Below are 16,099 nucleotides of genomic sequence, written 5' to 3'. Positions count from 1 at the left end.
CCTCGAGCCTTCTCTCCCCTGCACGTGCTGCCGTGCGTGGAGAGAAATGTGCTCAGCTCAACAGGGTTGTTGTTGTTCTCACCTTCAGCGCCCGCCCCCTGCTACTCATTGGCTCTGCGGCGTGACTGACAGGCGCGTGCCCAGCGCTCGTCAAATCAGCATCATCCAAGGGGCGTGGCTCCGCTTCCTCATTAGAATACAAGTTGTTTGGACACATGGAGACGTCCCCGTGATGTGAGTTGCTGCAAAGTTGGTTAGAAGTGACTGAAGTCAGGTGCTGAGTCACAGTTTGAGCGTTTCTCTGTCAGACATCAGTAGATTCTTCACGGGTCGGTCATCATGTCAACTGCTAACCAAATCTTCTTTGGAGATAGGAGCGATGTTCCTGATCTCCTCAAGTCCCTGGCTGACTATCCCTTCTCCTTCCCTGCCTTTGATGACACCGGTAAGAATATTGTCTCGTGATTTATAAAGCCGACAAACAGCCTTGAAACTTGCTGCAGCTGTTTTCATATTCTGTAAAGTGTTGTACGTGCAATTTGATGTTGCTTATGGAAATGGGAAATGTACTGTTGCATTTATTCTGCTAAGCATATGATCCACACACTAATCTATGTAATTTAAACCAGTGGTTCTCAATCAGGAGTCTGCGGACTCTTGTAATTCACTATGAAAGTGAGCCCAGTGTGTGAGAGTGAATATTCTGATCATAGATTTCACTTCCTCCATTATCCTCCTCCTGAGACCCAAGCTTTTGGTTGGTATGCATTTTAAATTATTTCAGCTAGTTGGGATCAGTAGGACCCAGTATTTATTAAAAAAAACCCTGAATATTGTCAATGATATGTAAGATACGATATGTTGAATGTGAGCATTCAAACTTGTGCGTTGGTGTGTCTGTGTCAGTGAAGTGCTGTAAAGTTTAGTTGATTCAAAACACACATTAAACACACGTTAAAAACACATTAAACACACATTAAACATGGCTTAATACAAACAATTTCAAACACAAGTACACAAATCAGCTTCACTATAACAGGCAGCATTCACAGACAAACACTTGTCTTTATCTGGACACATTTTCCCCATTAATACAACATGCTAATGTTTTAGCACAAGCCACAAGCATTTTACATTGTATAAATTAGCCTAGCAGCTAGCGACCTTTTCCTCTTCTCATACAAAACCAGGGACAACAGCAACATTTCACAAAGGTAGCAGTACATAATTTAGCTCCATTACAACTCACAAGGTTCACTGACAAAACAACTGTCTTATACTGAACACGTTTTCCAAACAAATACAACATGCTAACGTTATTAGCACAAGCCTATGGCACTTTACATTGTATAAATTAGCCTAGCAGCTAGCTATCTTTTCCTCTTCTCGTATAAAACCAGGGACAACAGCAACATTTAACAAAGGTAGCAGTACATAATTGAGCTCCATTACAACTCACAAGGTTCACTGACAAAACAACTGTCTTATACTCAACAGATTTTCCAAACAAATATAACATGCTAACATTATTAGCACAAGCCTATGGCATTTTACATTGTATAAATTAACCTAGTAGCTAGCTATCTTTCCCTATTCTCATATAAAACCAGGGACAACAGCAACATTTAACAAAGGTAAGGGCACATAGTTTGGCTCCATTACAACTCACAAGGTTCACCAACAAAACAACTGTCTTATATAAACACGTTTTCCAAACAAATCCAACATGCTAACGTTATCAGCACAAGCCTATGGCATTTTACATTGTACAAATTAGCCTAGCGACGAGTGGAGATTTCCTCTGCTCAAATTCAAAGCCCCTTCAAACGGTCAAATTTGTTGCCATAACTACAAACATTATTAATCAGAATTAAACAAGTTTCAACCATATAATCTGATCAGGGTTTTACCCTGTCCACTTTTGTGTCGGGATCGGCTGCAGACTGACTTGGCAAAGATGGCTGCCATCTTGTTTTTACATGGAGTATTGTATTGTGCTCTCACTAGCACTAGTTGGCACAAAAAAGTGTCCACGAACAAGGACGACAGGTCAAGTTACGTCAAATGAAGTAAAGGATCAAGTAAACCCAAAATGTGATGCCCTCATAAGAGGATGCAGGGTCTCAGGAGGGTATTATCTCATCAACTGTAGATGACAACAGGAGAAATTCTGCTCTTAATCATATCTAACTACCAAAATATTTTCAGAAAGAGGTCCCTGAAGTGAAATCATATCAAATGGGGGCCCATGACCTATTTTTTTACCACTGGATTAAACTACAAACAGTATGTTAGGAGGCATAAATTACCTTCACCTGGACCACTCACAACATCACTGGTGATAATAATCCAAGCAGTGGCCATTCTGCTGCCTAATGAATTAACTAATTTGTACATCCCAGTTTCTTTCTGAGTACTCCAGCTAGCATGTTCAGGTTTCTCAGTAACGGAATATGGTGTTTACACGCTCAAACACATAAACAGGGTACTCCAAACACCCAATCATAAACGCTTAATTCATGTCCATGTAAACACACTCATTGTACTGATTACTGTAGTAAAGGTGACCATGGTTGCATGTTCAAATTAAACCTGTTGCAAGTTTGAGCTGGTGGTCCATCTCCTCCGATGACTCAAAATGTGGTACAAGTGGCCAAAACTAGCGAGCTGTATTAAGTCAGCAGACTGTGTGTGTGTGCTGTTTCACAGTGCAGTCACAATACAGAAGCCTACAGCTGATGCAACAACACTGAAACACTCCTCACTCATGGTTTCATCACATCATTAGAGTCTTTGTGCACTCTGCTCATCTTGTAGACTTTCTTGCTTACTTGCTTTTTTTAGTTAGATTCTTTTTTGGGCATTTTTACTCGATAGCTGACAGTTGGTGTGACAGAAAGGAAGGTGACAGTGAGGAGAAGTGACATCCAACAGAGGCCTCCAGCTGTAATTGAACCAGATCACATGTGATAATGGCGACACTCCTGCAGACAGTTAGTGCATCATGGTCGGCTTACTGTCTACCATCAGGCTGTCACATCCAAGTGGAAGTGACCTTTAATAGCACTGGAAACATTGCTTTGCTACTATGCTATTTTACTATGCTGCTAACATATTTCATGAATTAAAATAGGTTGCATTCTATGACTAAATTTGTCTCTAAACTGGTGGAATGCAAATTAAAAATGTGGACATGGCTGTATAAAGTCTGTCTAACGCTCTGGGTAGTGACGGAAAAATGAGATCGCGGATACAAGCGGTCGAAATGAGTTTCATCTGTGGGGTGGCTGGGCTCAGCCTTAAAGATAGAGTGAAGAGCTTGGACATCCGGAGGGAGCTTGAAGTAGAGCCGCTACTTCTTCGCGTTAGGATGCCCCCTGTGCGCCTCCCTGTCTTGGTAGGAGGTAGACCGAGGACACACATATCTCTGGCCAGGAGGAGCTGGGAGATGTCGCTGGGGAGAGGGACGTCTGGGGTGCTTTGCTTGGCCTGCTGCCACCACGACCCATCCCCGGATAAGCGGATGAAAATGGATGGATGTTTTAAGTCTTGGAGGGGTCGTAGCAGGGTTGATGGGAATAGACAGACAGAGGGGCCCTCACCCTGGCATCTGACCTCTGGCAGTAAGAATGAACTGACCTCTAGTTTTTGGTACATCTGTGAAATGATTTGTCTTTTGAACACATGCAGAAATACTTATGTTGTAAACTTAAATATATTGGCAGCATGGTGCTGCTCTGGTGTTCTGCTTCGATTCATTGATCCTTGATGCAGTACATAAACAAAACCTTCATGCTGGACCACAAGGCCGCCTCCTATCTGAGCTGCTCCATGAGCACAGTGTCTCCATCGATGTGAACCGACAGTAGAGGGCACTGAAACGTGTTTATGTTTGCATGTTTTGCACTGTAAACAGCAAATCTGAGCCCAAGGCTTTTCTTGTTTCCCAACAAGTTCTGCAGCATATTTACCAAATAGCAACACAAGTACAGGTGCAGTACTACACATGATTCAATGTCACACTTACCCAGTTACCCCCGCCACATGACCACCATAATATTCATCATTCTCTCAAAGAGGGAGTCTCAAGCTATGTAACAGATTTGTAAAACAGTTTTATTGTGTTCTTACTTGACAAAATAAACTCCAAACAGTCAGTATGCAAACTAAATGACAAGTCTGGATTGCAGTATGAGCACTCTTAGATTAAAAATACCATAAAACTTCAATTAAACGCCCAGTCCCTTTTACTAACCCAGTGTGGCTACACATTTTGACAAAAAAAGGCCTGTCCCAATTAGAGGCCTGGGCTGGCTGCCAAGTGATTCATTTTTAGAGAAGATCTTTGGATGTAGAAAATAGATTGTCGGCTACCCACTTGAGTTAACATTGGATGCTACATATTGTTAGCTCGATTACAGTGACTGAGACAAGATGCATGTAAAAAGACAAGTGTTTTTTTTTTTTAGATGCTGTTGTAGAGTTTTGTTGGTTCTCGTCTGTGGTGCTGTGGCTGAGGGGCTCAGACTAGACTCGTGACTGTTTTTCTAAAATCCTGACCTTGGGTGTAACAGGATGTTGCCATACAGTCATTGGATGTCACAGTATTCTTGGATGGTGGTGTAACATGGGTGAACCACAAGGGATGTTTGCCGGTCACTGGCTCTATGTATGCAGCATATTACCCCGTCATCAACACTTTCAATTATTAAATCAAGGGAAAATGTTAAATCTTTGCATGGTGTGTTTCACAAGTTTCACATTGGTGTTTCCTCCACCTATTGCACCATCAGGAGATAGGACAGGAATGCAAACAGTCCATCCAGTGATGGAGCAGCTGCAGCTGCAGAGGTTTAACTGGTCTCCTCTGTGCTGGACCAGCTCCACTTTGTTTACCGTGTGGCCACTGTGGTGAGTCTGTGAGGACAAATAAGAGATTAGTGGGGAAGGTGGGGTGTTTTTGCGGTTTGAACATCGTGTTCCTGAAACTAAACATCCTGCTCGCGCGCTCACTGTTGCGCGCAACGGAGCAGCGCGTGCACGGAAACGTGAGATTTCCGTTTTGTAGCGTTTGATGTGGAAAAATGTCATTATTAGAAGAATAAAAATATATTATAATAACGGTTGTGTGAAATGATGGGTGGCATAGAGAGTATAAACGATAGGAGCACGTGCACACAAAAGAAACAAAAGTTAAATTTAGAGGGTTATTTTATTTTAAAATGTAGTTTTGGGATGTCGAGACATTGTAGTTTTGTCAGGAAGTAGAACCAAAAGGTGATAATGTATCTTAAAGACACGAGGTGGTGTTATTGTCAGGTGATAAATATGCACTCAGTTACCTTTTGGGTCCCCGTGACAGCTGTTCCAGCAACGAGCGCGCGCCCGCTCCAGCTCGCCTTGGCCCACACGTGCTGAAGATGTGAAGCCACGCCCCTCGACAGATTGTACTTTCACGTGAGTAGGATGGAGGCGGAGGGCACGTGTTTTGCCACGAGTGTCTCCTTGTGCAGGACTGAGAGAGGGAAGGATGCGCGAGCTCACTCCATTGTATTTTGTGTGTGTGTGTGTGTGTGTGTGTGTGTGTGTGTACAGAGTGTGTGATGCAAAGCGAAGGTTAATGTGTGGTCATGATAGAGGTGTGCAGGTGATTAAGATTGGATGCTTCCTGCAGGATGTGTGCGCGCGCTGTGATTATTTATATTATTTATATATTTTGGATTCATATGCAGCATGCACGAGACTGTATGTTCCTACTATGGTGCACATATGTACTGTACATGCCTCTCTATATAAAGAACTGATCTCCATGTGGAGAGTGTGCAGCCAATGAGCAGCCACAGAGCCACTACACAGACAAAGAGGAGCGCCCGTACACATTCACACAGACAGCACTGTCAGCCAATCAGCTTCTACTATTCCACAAGTAGGCGGGGCACGCGGCTCATGAATATCCAACATGAGCGCTCGGTGGGCACAGAGAACAAGGGGCTTGTGTAGTGTTGTTGTTGCATCCTAAAGATATTGACAAACAGGCCTGAAATCGGCACCGTCAGTGAAAACAAAGGGAGATCCGCGCGTGTGTGAGAGATCCTGTTGCATCCCGGTGCAGGAGGCGGAAGAGGAGGCTAGGTACCGTTAGGGAACATCGCCCCGGTGTGCGCGCAGCGTAGCAGGGAACAATGTCAGGCAAAGCAGCGCTCAAGCCGAGCGGTGCCGTCGTTACAGCGGCTCCGCAGAAGTCCTTTCCGTTTGTGTTGAAGAAGATCATGGACATCCCTCCTCCTAACATCCTGGAGGAAGGCGAGGACGGTAAGACACACATACACACACACAAAGAGCGCTTCCATTTGTCTCTGCATTGTGAACCACAAGTTTGTTTATACATGCAACAAAATGTGCGTAATCACATCTGTGCCATGCGGCGTTAATTGCAATTGGATGACATTATGGTTGGTAATTAAACCGGATTAGGACGGATGTGCCATATGTTGCACGGAGCCAGTTTCATGTGAGGCTGCGAGGAAACATAAAAAGAACAAAAAGTTCCAACTCCTCTGTGCTGCTCTCCACACAGCGCACACACACTGGGAAGACACTCAGAGATAAAGGCGGTGTTTGGCTTTCAAATGCACACACTGGTGTTGTGTTATCTGGTCCCGAGTGTGTGTGGTGGTGGTTTGTGTTGTGGTGGTGCATGTGTGGAGCAGGCAGGCGCTCTGTCCTCATCCCTGAAGCCTCAGTCTGCCTTTTATTCCATCTTTCCATCCACTTTAAAACTCACTGACAGGCTAATTTGATGTAAACCCTCTTTTTTAATTGATTAATTTTTGCACACTGCCACACCCCCCTCTCTCCACCTTGCCTCTTTGCATCCACTAATTATGCGTCCCTGTGCGTGCACCTGTCTGAGCCTCTCCGAGGGGACCAGGGTTGGCATGTGCACACACGGAAAACATTTCTTTAACCACTGTTCCCCTCGTGTCTTTAATGCAGAAATAGAGAAAGAGAAGCTGTGCTCATCTGAGGATGTGGAGGGAGGCGGGGCCGGAGCAGCCAGTGCTGGTGGAGGTTCCAGAGGAGGAGGCGGCGGTGGCGGTGGTGGTGGCGGAGGCGTATCAGCCTCCTTGACCCCAGCCATTTGGGAGAAGACCATCCCCTACGATGGGGAGACCTTCCACTTGGAGTACATGGACCTGGATGAGTTCCTCCTGGAGAACGGGATCCCCGTGAGCCTGGAGGAGGAGGAGCTGCAGAAGACGCTGGCCTCAGTGGGAGTCAAAGGCAAATCCGTCCCCAAGGTTACTCCTGCAGCTACTACTTCTCCTCCTGCTGCTGATGCTGCTGAGGCTGAAGCCACTGTCCCCACCTCAGCAGCTTCCCCCTCTGTCTCCGCCACCTCCACGGTCACCTCAGACCCAGAGGAAACGGTGACCGTCACCACGTTACAACCAGCTAAGCTAGAGGAAGAGGAGGAGGAGGAGGAGGAGGAGGAGGAGGAAGAGGAGGAAGGACAAGAAGAGGAGCCTGAGGAGGCGACAGCAGAAGTGACAGAGAAGAAAACAGGTGACAAATATATTTTTATTATACTCTTTGTGGATGTGTCATTGTGCACTTCATCTTTTTGATACTTTAGATAACTCCCATTGACTTTCATTATTTGTTCCTGTTTGTTTTTAAGTTCCCCCATTACTATTAGACTGAATCGTTTAAGCAAAACACTTCCTGCTGGCTGAGACTCTTGAACTCTGTATACAGAAGCTGAATACAGAGTGTCTACAGGTCCTTGTCCTCATCTTTGTGTCTACAATAAGGCCTTAAAACAGTCTTAAACTTGAATTTTTGAGGTCTTAACTACTATAAACTAAACTAAACTACTATAATACTGTCATTTTACTTCATATTCACACTTAGCTGTTGACTTAACTGACTCTAATCACCATATTCCTACAGAACACTTAGCTCTGCACAAGACCACATATATACTACTTGCCTGCAATGCTAACCTGTGATGCTTAAATAAGTATAACATGATTTGTCCAAAAATCTGTCCTAAATTTGGTTAAAGGTGTCCCTCTAAAGCTGAAGCAAGATACCTCAGAGGTAATACAACAATAGAAGCCAAACAGTAATGAAGGCAACACAAACATTAAGGTGAAATTAAACAAAACAAGATCAGAGAGAAGACGGATGATAATGAGAAATAGAGATGAAAATGATTAAAGAAAACATACTAATAAAAGCAATAAATACTTAATAATAAATCTTGAGACAGAATAAAACAGTCAATAAATAGAGGTGTACTATTAGTCGCTCTACCCTTGTAGGTGCTGGCGTAACACGTAGACACACAGTTTAAACCTGACCTTTGAGCTCATGCTATAACTTTGTGTTTGGCCTGTCGCCAGCATGCCGGTCCACTATACGCCACTGCGACCTGTGAAAACCTTGTATCTCCAAGCCCTAAAACTAAACTAAATGCAGACATTGTCACTGCTTTGTTGAGAAAATCATAAGCTCATATGAACAGCTGTAAGTTCAGCTACAATTAGAAATCAGTGTATCTCACAGACACACAGACGCCCAAATATTTTTGACCAGATACCTGTTCATATTGGAGCGATTATGCAGGGTTGACTGTTGTTGCTTTCACAAAATATTTACACAAGATTTTTGATGAATAGTCACCAGTAATGTGGATATAATGGCTAAGTGGGTAAAGGCAAATAATAGAACAGTCTAATAAGTTCAGAAAATTACACCAACTCACTGTAATGAAGCCTTTAAAACCAGGAAAAGACAACACTTAGGATATATATCCATATATTGCCCAGCCCTACATGCAGCCATTAAATTTTCCTTTAAAAAAATGACATTACAGTACATCAGGAAAGACATGTCATTGTTTTAAAACCCAGTCTGGGAAGAAGATAAAGGAATTACAGTGCACTCCGAAACACTCGAGCCACAGCCACAGCCTCAAACATTCCCACAGAGTTAAATACTGAACACTATGAGCCTCACAGAGAGGTGATGTTTTACAGGATCTTTGTACTGTTTTGGATAACAGTGTACAAAAGGAACAAGGAACGAGGAAACCATAAAAAATCCTCCACTGTAGGTATTTTTTCTGAAGTTTTCCTTGGCAGCTGACAGGAAGTGAACAGGAACCAATTCAGTGATACTCAGTTTATGGTTCGTTATCGGGTGCTGGGTGACCCGCCGCCCATTTTCTAATCCACAAATGAAAATAAATTGATTGAAAGGTGCCAGAATGCATTTAAATTACAATTACAAAATACAGCTTGATTGTCAAAAAGTGTCAGGGGAGGATTCCCCAGATGGCCTGACAGAGGTCGGGTCTAAGCCCCTTATGTCCTCAAATCCTAGAAACTGGCCCCTGACCTTCTGTCGTTTTGCAAAAGTGGCCCCCGGGCAGAGCAAGCTGAGTATCAGGTCTATCACTGTACCAAAGTCGTGTCTTAAAGCTGCTTGTTTTGTTTGACTGACAGTAGCCTGCAAGTGTTTGGTATTTTCTGTTTAGTATACTAAAGGTATAATTGTTTATTGATAAACTATAATCAACAATATTAGGGCTCAGTCAGTTAAAAAGTGTAAGTCCTGATATTGCTCTTTACACATCTAATGAGGCGAAAAGGTCATTTTACACTGTGTGCTATGAGCTCAAAAAGTCTGTCTAAACATGTGTAACATACACCCCACTGTCACTTAATCCCCACTGTGTCATTTTGCGGCCTCTCATATATCCAAGTTTACTTTGTCTCTCCATCCCCACAGATCGCAGCCCCGCAGAGCGCAACACGCCCTCCCCCATCGACCCAGATGCCATTGAGGTGGACATTAACTTCCAGCCGGACCCCACAGACCTGGTCCTGTCCAGCGTGCCGGGGGGAGAGCTGTTCAACCCGCGCAAACACAAGTTCTCTGAGGAGGAGCTGAAACCGCAGCCGATGATCAAGAAGGCCAAGAAGGTGTTTGTTCCTGATGAGCAGAAGGTGGGTTAGTTTAAACATATGTGCAGTGTCTATTGAGCACCAAAGAAACACTTTGTTTGAAAGCTGCAAACTGTTAGCAACTGATGAATGGGAGACTTATTATTATATTATTTTAGTTTGCGTCATTAAAGGGTAACTTTTTTCAACCTGGACCCCATTTTCCCATGTTTCTGTGTCTAAGTTACCAATGGGAACAACGGTTTTTGAGCTTGGTCCAGTATTGACAGAGGGCTGCAGATGGCAGATGCACTCGAGGCATGTTCGCGCCTTCCATTTACATCCACTAACAGTGCTTGTTTTTGTCACTGACAGATTCAGATTGCTATTCTAAGTGTCTGACACATTATGGAAAGGATCCCTACAGAGATAGAGTAAGATACTTTTTGCTTTACCAGAAACAACTGTGAAATCTTTAACGCCAAACCTGCCAAACTCCATTTAAATAAACGGTAATTTTATCATTGTAAAACACGCTTCATTCAAAGTCGACAGAGACAAAATAAACCTCAGAAAAACCATCTTGGTTTGTCTTTTCACTGTCTGAACAACCATCAGCTCTGGTTTAATTGAAATAATCCTTGATTCACCCAGTTAGGTGTGAAAACATGCTGCCTCTGTACACGCTTAAATCACTGTTTATTTAAATGGAGTCTGGTGGGTTTTTGGCAATGACGATTTCAGGGCTGTTTCTGGTTAAACAAAAAGGATCTTACTCTATAACTAAGAGGTCTATCTCTGAAGGGATCCTTTCCATAATGTGTCAGACACTTAGAATAACAATCTGAGCCTGTCAGTGGCAAATAAAAGCTCTTTTAGCGGACGTAAATTGACAGTGTGCGACCACCCCTAGTGGTTACATTACAGTGTTTTGCAGCTGCTAGCTGCAGCCCTCTCGCTCAATAGTGGACCAGTTTCAAATATTGTCACTGTCACTTAGAGACAAAAACATGGGAATATAAGGTCCAGGCTGAAAAATACCAGAGTTACCCTTCAATAGATATAGTTGGTGTACAATAGTTTTGACCCCAACAGAATGATTAAGTGTGATTGCAGTTGTTGTGGTCAGCTCTGGTGAAGATTAAAGCAAACAGAGTGGTGGCCTGTGGATTAGAGATCAAAGATGTGGGGGATGTTTTCACTACACAGATGTTCGTTTGTTTCAAATCCCTCGCTAATGTTGGTTATGTTCAACTGTGCTTCTCCTGTTGCCCTCAGGATGACAAATACTGGTCCAGGAGAAAGAAGAACAACGTGGCAGCAAAGCGTTCTCGCGACGCACGGCGGCTGAAGGAGAACCAGATCACAGTGCGCGCCTCCTTCCTGGAGCGGGAAAACGCTGCGCTGCGGCAGCAAGTGGCCGAGCTGCGGAAGGACTGTGGCCGCTGCAAGAACATCCTGACCCGGTATGAGGCGAAGTACGGCCCACTGTAAAGAACTCAGAACAAAACCCATGACGTAATCAATGAGACAAAAAGCAGAACTCCCTTCCCCGCAGAATTCAACACAGACACAAACACCAAGGGAATCTAAATTTGCACTGTCGTCTTCGCTGACCTCCAGTCACTGTGTCGAGCTCCAGCCGTTGTTTCGATGCTGGAGTTTCGGATGCACACTGGCAGGCGGTGAGACATGATGGGAGCGGTGGTCACAGGAAGGCCTGTGGAGAGCGCCTGGCTCCTACACTCAGAGAGGAAGGGGACGATTGTGGACACTCCCATGGTCAAACACACATGGATAAATCTGATCTGTCTTAAGACGGTCTCAAGAAAGTCAGGAAATAAGCAAAGAGCAGACTGGTACAAAAGAATCACAGGCTTTTAAATACTTACACAAATCAGTTTTTATCACTGCACAGCACTTCTTCTTAGTGGACCAAAGCATGATCGAGTAACGTCAGTTAGAAGTCCTGTATTTAGAACGGTGCACACATGCCGCCCCTCACATTTCCTTGTGTTGCACTCATGTTTGTGTCTGTACTTCCTGTAAAAATACTCCGGCTGAGGCTCAGATGAAGGATGTTCGTTAACTCACGGCAGGGCAGGAGAGAGACAGACGGGATAAAGGAGGCAGATTCAAAGCGGCACTTCCAGCCTGAAGAGAGCGGAGGCACAGACCTCAGGTCGGCAGAGGAGAAACAGATTAGTGGTGTGATTCAGTCACAGTTCTTCCTTCTTGTAACCCACATGCACGCCTCTGCGCACACAAAAACTGTTTGTATATATAGTCATCTCCCTGCACCACATAGATATGTGCGTGTATCCGTGTGTAATCCATTTTTGCACTTTCTCTTAAAAACAGATTATAGTGGTGGCAGACGTTATTTACCACCGCGACGGGAGACACAGTAGCGTATTAGGGGAAAAAAACATGCATGACCTAAAATTTAAAGCTACTGTGATGTAGTTTGCTTTTCTACTAACCTCAGATCAGCTTCCAGAGCCTCACACAAGATTTTATCAAAGACTTTGGGTTTCCTTAAAAAGATATTTTAAAATGAAGAGTTTTTTCTGTCGGTTCCTTTTTGAAGGCGTAACGTGTGATGATCTCCAGGGCCCTCACTGGTGGAGGGGTATGTTAATGCGTAGGGTTGTTTATTTTACTGCACACCGCAGGTAGAGGGCGCTAGAGCCACTGCCTGCCCGGTCTCGGTGTAGTGATGGCTGGATTGATTTTTAAAAAGAGAAAACATTAGCCAGGCCCAAAGTTGACTGCTTCTAATCCTTGTAAATAAATGATTGTCTCATGGTCTTTACTCCCTCAGACGGGGATTCTGACCGTGTCTTTATTAACCCAATACTATTCCTTATATTTGCCAAATAGTCAATGAGTGCTGTATTTATTCTGATGGTAATAATGCATCTGTTGATTGTGATGTACAACAATATGTCAGATAATTATTTCCTCTGAGGAACAATACTTGTAACGAAACCAATGCAGGGAAATCAATGGGTAAACTGTGCTTTTGGATGTTTGTTTTAAAAACAGATTTATATAGTTTTATGGGATTTTTTTTCCTCTCTATACACACACAGCATGTGTCTAACTCTCAAAGGAGAGGGCACACTCTTATTTACCTCATCCAACACTTCCTGTTTTGAATGGTTAAGCGTTCCGTAGGGCTACAAAGTGGTGTTGGTTGAAACAGAGAGCACATAAAAAGCAGCTTAGTTCCATTTGGCAAAACTCCGAGTTTATAGTTCTTTTTATTTTTTGCTAAACTGGCTGTGTCTAAATTAGTAAATACATTACAGACTGTTATGGGACTCTATATCTCAAGTGTCTTTGGCTGATGCACATTTTGCGATCAGTCGGCTTGTGCTCATAATCGCCGTAATCTTGGAAAGAAAAATAAATGTGGCAATAATACTCTGTTATATAATGCTTGTTTTATTTCAGTGATGATGATGTATGTAAAATTGCTATGATGTACTAAATAGAAAATGCCCCCAAAGTCATTTGTGCTTCCAGTTTAGATCCTCTGTAGTCTAGGATCCTAATGCATGAAACCCTGTCAACTTGTCTTTTGTTTTTTCTTGAATATTTTACACCAAGTGTACTTATGTCTGTAAACCATCACTGAAAACTAGATATGTTTTTGATGGGGAGGTCGGTGGTCTATTGTACAGTTCCGTCAAAAGAAGAAAAGCAGAACATCTTTGCTGTGATGTCCTGTGTTTATGACTTGCATAATGGCGCCACCTATCCCTGTGCAGCCAGTGCTTGACCTTGGGGCGAACGTCAGCTGAAAACAGCATCTTTTGATCACTGTGTGGATTGTTTTCTATTTACTATATAAGATTGATCTATATCTAGATACAGTACACTGGATCAGTCAGTGATTTTGTGTTTTTCTCGATAGGCTCTGTGTTCGTTCCAGTTTCCTGATGGTGTAGTGTGAGACATTACCTAGCAACGTGTTTTATGTTGCATTGACATTCAAACTCGGCATTGACTGTGGTCGATGGATGCAAATTTTTGGTTAATTTTGAACCAAATTAACGAAAGGTACAGGCTAAGACGGTCTTTTAGAGGACACAAATCAAGATTGTTTATAGCTCTGCACACAGTAGCAATCTCTATGTTAATTGAAGCACCTGTTTTCTTCTTGTGTTCTTTAATTCAACGCTTCTTCTGCTGTTAGTAGAAATTAAAACAATTGTTTCAGAGCAAAATTCAGTAACTGTAACCTCCATTTATGACTTAAAATTAAGCTTCATCGGGCACTACATCATTAGAGAATTGAGCATGAAAGCATTAATTGACATGCCCAGAGTGAAGCCAGTAAACATAGATGTGTCGGGACAACTAAAATCATTAATTCTCATGTCAAATATTTTGCGTAACGCACGGTTTCAGTACTTATTTTCCGCAGTATTGATACACCAAAACCAGCTGCGCTTTCTTGCTTTCTCTTATTGTTAATGTTTACCACAGTCATTCTGCTGTTCTCTGCTACTAATCAAGTAAAGGAATGTTATTATGTCATATCTTTTAACACATCTTTTAACGTCCTGAGTGTCAATTTTCCCCAAGGACGGTATTTTTCAAGGTGTTATATCGAAGTTAGCAACTCCAGTATGGTGACAACACAAGTCTGAACTGCTGTTTTCAGCTTCTGGCCTGAAACTGTTGGCACTGGCTTTTTGGGTGCTGCACATCAATGACACAGCGTCCTTGTTTGCTATTCAAAGTAGCTACAATACTCCTGAGGAAGAAAAAAAAAATATTTAAAAGTCTCTATTGATTTTTAACGTTTTGTTTGTTATGAGGTGTTTTTGCTTTACTTTCTCTTTTTATATAAACATATATGTTTTTGTTAGGTGTTTTTGTATTGTCTTTAATCATGTATGGGATACATGCAACTGCAGTACCATGTCCTAACTGTATCTTGTATCATGCAATTGAAATAAATTGGGATTTAATGACATGTGGGGCTCTTTGCTTGACCTTGCTTGAGTCATTGAGCAGCTGCGGCAGCTTTAATGGGAGGCACACTGGTGCTGGGAGACAAAGAAACAATAGACAACAAAAGGAAGCACAGTTTGGTGGACGACTGGAGACGTCTTCCTCACCCTTTACCTCCTCCTTGATGCACACGTTCACACACACACACACACACACACACATAACGTGATCACACTTTTCATTCGCCTTGTTGTTTTCACTGTCCCCTCATCGCCTCGGTCCTGCTGCTCATCAGTATTCCAGAGGAGTAGGAGATGTTGCGTAATGATCACATCGACACACTGGGGAGCAGCGTTGCGTAACAGCAGCAGCAGCCTCAAAGACCAGCGGGATGGGTGTGTGTGTGTGGAGAAAGGAAAGCGAGGAAGAGAGGGAGGGGCTCTGGGAATAGGGAGGGGGGGTAAGGCGAGGAATGGATCAGGTGGTTGGAAGGATGGAGAGGAGGGAGGAGAGGGAAGGATGCTGAGGAGGGAAGAGCAGGGGGTGAAGGAGAAAGGGGGGTGCAAACAAGATGGCAAGGGGATGGACAGAGAAAGATGGAGAACAGGGATGCAGTTAAAAACATGTGAGCGGAGGGAGGGAGGGAGATGGGATGCAGTGAGTGGGCGATGAAGACGTGGAGGAGAGCCAAGGAGGAGCCCAGCCATGCATGTTAATGTCACACCACTACATGTTACTATACAGAGCGCAGCCCAGCGTGTTCACATGAGCCAGCCAACCTTACAGCTGGCTGCATCCGACAGGCACACGAGCACAGGATGGACGGACGGACAGACAGACAGACAGACAGACAGAGAGCGCTGGATGATGAAATTTAAAGTAATATCTGCTGGGATGGGTCCAGCTGAGGTGGGTGGTGAGCAATCTGGCTCCTCACCATTTGAGAATTTCATCTTTGCTTTGAATTATTGATCAAACATCACTTGAATTTGTTTACTGCAATAAGAGCTCCGGCATTTCAATCTGAGGCTTCTCACAGGAACACAGGGATCTACTTTTCATGGCTTTGATCTGCAGTATGTTCAACAGTAACTGAGTATGACACACTAAGAGGTGAGAGGTATAGCTGGATGCAAGGGTGTAGGTTTGTTTTAATATTGTGGGGGGCACGTGAAAGG

General features: G+C 43.5%; 1 protein-coding gene and 1 long non-coding RNA gene across 3 annotated transcripts; one reads left to right on the top strand and one right to left on the bottom strand.

Annotated features, from left to right (window-relative positions):
• The first annotated feature begins 224 nt into the window (after positions 1-224).
• tefb (TEF transcription factor, PAR bZIP family member b) lies at positions 225-14,941 on the top strand. 2 transcript variants are annotated; one of them, XM_050069125.1, is made up of 4 exons: positions 225-445; positions 6,997-7,566; positions 9,799-10,016; positions 11,232-14,941. In XM_050069125.1, the coding sequence occupies exons 1-4, from the start codon at positions 340-342 to the stop codon at positions 11,445-11,447; spliced, it is 1,110 nt and encodes a 369-aa protein (XP_049925082.1). In that variant the 5' UTR covers positions 225-339; the 3' UTR covers positions 11,448-14,941. The 2 variants fall into 2 exon arrangements, with proteins under 2 accessions (XP_049925082.1, XP_049925081.1); XM_050069124.1 differs by lacking the exon at positions 225-445 and adding an exon at positions 5,991-6,312.
• LOC126405399 (uncharacterized) lies at positions 2,850-5,826 on the bottom strand. Its single transcript, XR_007571573.1, has 2 exons — positions 5,343-5,826; positions 2,850-4,917 (listed from the first exon to the last, which is right to left on the bottom strand). It is a non-coding gene; the product is annotated as an uncharacterized LOC126405399 (long non-coding RNA).
• Positions 14,942-16,099: the final 1,158 nt, after the last annotated feature.

The sequence above is a fragment of the Epinephelus moara genome, chromosome 18, assembly GCF_006386435.1.
Source record: "Epinephelus moara isolate mb chromosome 18, YSFRI_EMoa_1.0, whole genome shotgun sequence".
NCBI lineage: Eukaryota > Metazoa > Chordata > Actinopteri > Perciformes > Serranidae > Epinephelus > Epinephelus moara.
The sequence above is the reverse complement of the archived record's forward strand: the minus strand, read 5'-3'. Positions and strand labels throughout refer to the sequence as shown.